The 5,779-nt window shown below is 48.5% G+C and overlaps 1 protein-coding gene across 1 annotated transcript; it reads left to right on the top strand.

Annotated features, from left to right (window-relative positions):
• The first annotated feature begins 1,855 nt into the window (after nucleotides 1-1,855).
• Nucleotides 1,856-2,895, top strand: LOC147893178 (transcription termination factor MTERF8, chloroplastic-like). Its single transcript, XM_087385651.1, has one exon. The coding sequence runs from the start codon at nucleotides 1,856-1,858 to the stop codon at nucleotides 2,846-2,848; it is 993 nt and encodes a 330-aa protein (XP_087241777.1). The 3' UTR covers nucleotides 2,849-2,895.
• The last annotated feature ends 2,884 nt before the right edge of the window (nucleotides 2,896-5,779 follow it).

Genomic DNA, 5,779 nt, shown 5'->3' with positions numbered 1-5,779 from the left:
AGAAGTTGGCTGGAGGAGGAGGAGGAGGAAAGGTAGAGTTGGAAGGAGACTCCGAAGCATTCATGACTTGGATGAAAAATATACTAGTATTCCAAAGTGGATCCAGATGTTCGTGGATGATGCAAAGAACTTCTTGGAGATACTGGAGGCACACTATATAGATCTAGATGACGGGGACATCCTCAACTTGTTCCTAAGAGCTACTACAAAGGATCTCATGGAGCGGTCCTTCGATAAAGTGGGTATCAAAACACACTGTGAGAGGAGATGTTGGAAGTATAGGGTCAATGCCCATGCCCCATCTGTCATCCCCCAAATGAGGAGAGCTAAGGGGCATGACACCTTAGCATGTATGACGATAGACACATCAGTACGGGGATGAATTGAGGTTGCCATGTGGGTAGCAACATGGTTGTCACATGGATGCTAATTTGGGATAGCCACATGGGCCACCCATAGGACCATGATGGGCTAGCATTTTGGCCCTATTTGAGGGTAGAAGAGCTAGAGCAATGCTAGCTAAACGGGACCAACGAAAGGGCTACGACCTGCAAGTAGGAGTTGCTTTGATAATTCCAATTATTGTACTCATAGGACTCAAGAATGGCATGCATCATTTGCATAGAACTAAAATTCTACTTCTAGTACCATCCCCCCTACAAGTATGCTACTATGTATGAGCTAGAGAGACTTCCCTTTTTGAGTCAACCAGAGCAAGGCAAAATGATATTGGGAGAAAACCTCGCAGCTGCAAATCTTAATTGTTGCCACAGAAATCGCTAGCCAAACCACAACTCCTCGGGGTGCCACGTGTCTAACCATTCACTGCACGTGCTATGTTTGACACTGTGAACCAATCCACATGTCCAACCATTTATTCCATGATCTGATTTGTGGAGTGGTGAAGTTTTAGCTTGGGTGGGTTGGTAGATCCTTGGGTGGAGGGGAGGTGCCAGACAATCCTCCCTACCGCCGGATAACTTTTCCGACAAATCAAATGGGACAACTCAAATTAGCAAAGTTTGGATTCTTGGCCAGGCGGGAGGTCTGTGGGAAGGTCCTATTGAAGAGGCGAGTACTTTGAATACGAAAATCATTTGTGTTTTTCAACGTGCGTTATTTTCGTGTGGTTTAGGAGACATGCAGTGAATGGTTGAGAGGTGGCAAGTGTCAAAGATAGCACATGCATTGAATGGTGGACATATGGCACATGAATGGTTGGACACATGAATGGTGTTCCACTATTCACTGCATGTGAATGGTTGGCTAGTGTCTATTAGACGCTAGCAAAGAGGCCATGCTCGTGCAATGGAGTGTGGTGGCGGTGCGGACACACACGTGTGGCAGCTTCAAGTATCGTGGCCAAATCCAATACCCGAGAGCCTCAAAGGATCCATTTGGGGACTTGGGGCCTGTTTCCACGCTACCCACAAACGTTGTGGTGCCCAAATGGGTCTGCTCTTGCATCCATGGGCTGGATTGGCCACCTGGCTACCCACAAACGCTGTGGTGCCCAAATGGGTCTGCTCTTGCATCCATGGGTTGGATTGGCCACAGGTTGCCATTATCACGCATCTGGGTGTGCACCCAAGTGGCGCACAAGCACCCTCAAATGGGTCTGCTCTTGCATCCATGTGTTGGATTGGCCATAGGTGGCCATTATCATGCATCTGGGTGCGCACCCAGGTGGCACACGAGCACCCTCAAATGGGTCTGCTCTTGCATCCAGGTGTTGGATTGGCCACAGGTGGCCGTTATCAGGCATCTGGGTGCACACCCAGGTGGCACACGAGCGCGAGCACGTAGATATTGACACTAGCCTTTTTTTTGAGAGATGAAACTGGTTTATGAAGTGATGGAGCAAGCAGTGAAAGCTTCGTCCCTGTTTGCATGGTTGCTCAAGCCTGCTCCCAGAATTGCCCACCACACCATATCCTTGCCATCTCTGCCCACCTCGGATGCCTCCATCCCCAGCTGCCCTGCTTTGCTAAATCTCCCATCTGCTCCTCACACACCCAATTCGATTGTGCAAGCTTTCCCCCCCGAAAATCACTTCGCTGCCAAAATTTTAGCCTTGAGAGATTTCGGCCTTCCTGCTGAGAAGTTGACAGAAGTATTCAGCAGGAACCCCGAAACTGCTGCTTACAGTCCTCACCACTTTGAGTCCCATCTGGGTTTTTTCACCAGCATTGGTATCAATGCTGAAGAATTTTGCAGGATCCTCATGATTTATCCAACAGTTCTAAGCCTTACTGCCGAGGAAGATTTGAAACTTGCAGTATCGCTTTTACAGTCTGCCCTTGGTGAGATTCTTGTGAAATGCATCGTCTTGTGGCCTTCACTCCTCGGCGTCTTGCCAGAGGAAAATTTTCGAACGAAGCTTGATTTTCTTTTAAAGGCTGGATTCAAGAAAGGTTCCAAGGAACTGGCCAGGGCTCTAAGCTGTGTGATTACGAAGAACACGGAGGAACTGGAGGCCAACATGAATGCCCTTGTGAGCTTGCGCCTTTCCTACAATTACGTTCGCAGGATTCTAAAAATTCAGCCTCTTCTTTTCCAGGAAAACGCTGGAGAACTCTCAAGAAGATTCGCTTACCTTTTGAACACCCTGGCTTTCTCTCCCGCGGACCTTCTCAAGTATCCATCATTCATGATTTACAGTCTCGATTCACGTATCGTACCTCGTCATAAGATGCACAACTGGCTCAAATCAAAGGGTTTAATACGAAGGAATTTCAAGCTGGACTACATTATGTCTATGTCCGAAAAGGACTTTCTCCGTAAGTTTGTAGAATGCCATGCGGATGGTTCCCGGGTATACCGTGAGTTCTTGCGTGATGGGACGTAGCACGCTAGCTGATGTAGAGAGGTCCTTGTCAATCGTATGAAAGTTCCTTAGGCCCCCATTGCCTAAGTATTCTTGCAGTAAATTTCTCTCTGAGCTTAATTTATGAAGTGCAAAAGGTGGGTTTTATAGACCAAACGTGTTAAGAAATTAGGTATTGTTTTCATGTCGTTTCAGCTCATGGTTCAGGGTGCCTATGTCATCACAGCTATCTTTCTCATGTTCCTCTCCCTCGAAGTTTATGATATGATAAATTTGAGTGAATTGTGAATAATATTGCAGCTTCAAAATAGTGAACCTTGAAAAACAGTCATTGTAGGGTTCCAACTAGGCGAATGAACTTCTACTGCACCAAAACTCCTGCTCCATGCACCTCACGGCGAGGTTTAGGTAGGCTGGGGTAGACACAAATAAGTGAGAAGCACAGGAAGTGAGGGGGAATTGTACTGTAGATGCTGGGGTGCAGGGGTTTAGACGGGCTGAAACAGCCACTGCCAGTCTGTCAACTGACCAGCCTGGTTGTGCATAGTGACGACCTGCTCTGGCAAGATGACCATGAGTCCCGGAGACCAGTCCGACCTCGGCAAAGAGAGCGAGGCAGATTCATCTCAGGCGGATGCACCACTATCATTACCTCCACCAGAAGTACCTCCATCGCAGGAGGCACAAGTATCTCCTTTAGACATGTTTACTATGATGCAGGCCGTGATGCAGATGCAAGTTCAGCAGACAGAAACCCTCTTCGCCCACATATTACAACTTTAGGAGCTGAGTGAAGACTGTCTCCGAGCAGATCAGAAAGCAAGAGAAGCTGCCCAAGAGGCCAGAGAAGAACGTCTCCGAGCAGAGCCAAAAGAGAAAGAAGCTGTCTAGGAAGCCAAGGAAGAGCACATCTGGGCAGTGCAAGAATCGAAGGAGGAATGGGATCAAACTTTACTATGTTCATTGCTCCAAGCCAAAGCTTGAGAAACCTGAAGGCTGAAAGACCAATTCCCAGGTCTCTTTTCCAGGGTCAATTTCCGACAGAGATGACTGAAAGACAAAACCGTTTGGTTTCTTGTCTTGGTTCAACCAATTCGAGGGCTACTTTTTCATTGTACAGACTCAGGACAACAAGAAGTGCACCTTGGCTTCCATGCACGTGACAGGTGAAGCCGCCATGTGTAGCACAAGTAGCGCACAGAACACTACGATGACATACAAGACATAGCTCACTATGATTGGGCAGAGTGCATTCAGGAGATTCGAGCCTGCGTCTTGCCACCCAGTACATGGACTGTCTTCTCACCCAATTCTATGAGCTAGTTCAAGGGGTCATGGAGTCAGTGAACCACTATGCAAATCGCTTCATGCCAGAGGCCATACAGTTATCGTTCTCGGACATGGATTGGATCAGTAAGTTTCTGCAGGATTTTAGGTCCGACATTTAGTGGTTCATTCGTAGCTTCAGGCCAACAATGTATGACAAATTGCCAATGCTTATGAGGTCAGTCATAATTTGCTCATGAGCAAGGGTCATAGACCGAAAGGCTCTTTCAAGAAGATGTATCAGAGGCCTCAGGGCAAGCAGGCTCCAAGACCAGCAACACCTTAGACAGCAATATAGCCACAGACAGGAAGTTTTGGAATGTTCTTAACGGCGAGGAGAAATAGAGGGACGACACATAGCGTCTCTGTTATCGTTGCCATGTGCATGGCTACGACAAGCAGCATTTCACCCGTGTGCATCCTACAAATACTTATTCGCTTCCATCAAGATCTGCCACAACTGCAGGAGCTGTCTCAATAGTCTCACTAGAAGGGAGACCCTCCAAGAGAACTAGTTCACGAGGCTCTCGTGTTATGGACAGGTTGTGGGACAAAAGGTTACTTTCTGGTTGGTGGCAGTTGGAGGATTTGTTGGACGAGCCCCTTGTCACCAAGCTCCACTTCTAAGAACACACTCAGCCACTGTAGTCAAGCTTCACAGTACATTGGGAGTGTCCTGCCATCAATTCGAACCAGAGCGATAGTGCAGGACGTGAAGCTCCACATCAGTGGGATGACAGAGGACCGAACCTTCTTCTTCACCCAATTAGGCCCAGCATACATCATCTTGGATGCGCCATGGCTTGTTGACCACCACACAATAGTTAGTTGGCAGGAGTGCACCATTTCAGTGTAGCGTACAGATGAGAAGGCTCAGGTACAATTTATGGTGCCCAACCCGGGTGCCCAACCCGACCCATCAAAAGCTAGTAGCTGGTCTATCTATGACTGGGCCAGGCCGTAGCCATAGGTACAAGGAGTTCTTGCACAGAGGTCTTCAGCCTTGCCCATGTTATGGCTGCGTTGTGCAGCCCACAGCAGTAGCAAGACAATAGAACGGGGCTAGAACTGCTGCCCAAGCAGCATCGAAAGGTGCCATGTGGGGGTCGAGATTGTCAGAACCCAGTAGCCATGGTCAGGTGACATGTCAGCAGGTCAGCAGGCAGCAGCTCCATTCGGGGTTAGTCTGTGGCATCCTGCAAGCCACAGATTGAGTTGGCCCTCTTCCAGCCCTATCCCTATATAAAGGGGCATTCCCCCTTCAGTCTAGGATCCTTCAGGGTAGCAGAAGCCTCCACAGAATTAGCGGAAGAACCTCCATCTCCAGCAGTTGTGGACACAGCAGCTTTCATCAAGGCAGTGCTACCTAAGAGCTTCCTCAGCAGCCTTCGTCAAGGCAGTAGTACCTGAGAGCTCCCTCAGCAGTCCCAAGAGCCCATGCAGTTCCAGCAGTAGCCTCTCCAGCCGCAAACCCCATAGCCTCCATAGGAATTTTCCTCCCAAATCAGCCATACCCTTTACAACATAGCCTTGGCCATAGCTGTAACCATGGACAGTCTTGTAGCATCAGCATAGCCCTCTAGTGGGGACTCTAACATGGCTAGGACCCAATAGAAAGAACGAAGA

The sequence above is a fragment of the Dipteris shenzhenensis genome, chromosome 15 (genome assembly GCF_047967505.1).
Source record: "Dipteris shenzhenensis isolate YYH24624 ecotype China chromosome 15, Dip_SZ_1.0, whole genome shotgun sequence".
NCBI classification, from domain to species: domain Eukaryota; kingdom Viridiplantae; phylum Streptophyta; class Polypodiopsida; order Gleicheniales; family Dipteridaceae; genus Dipteris; species Dipteris shenzhenensis.
The sequence above is the reverse complement of the archived record's forward strand: the minus strand, read 5'-3'. Positions and strand labels throughout refer to the sequence as shown.

Coding starts and splice junctions, on each gene's coding strand:
- LOC147893178 (XM_087385651.1), top strand. CDS start 1,856: ATGGAGCAAGCAGTGAAAGCTTCGTCCCTGTTTGCATGGTTGCTCAAG.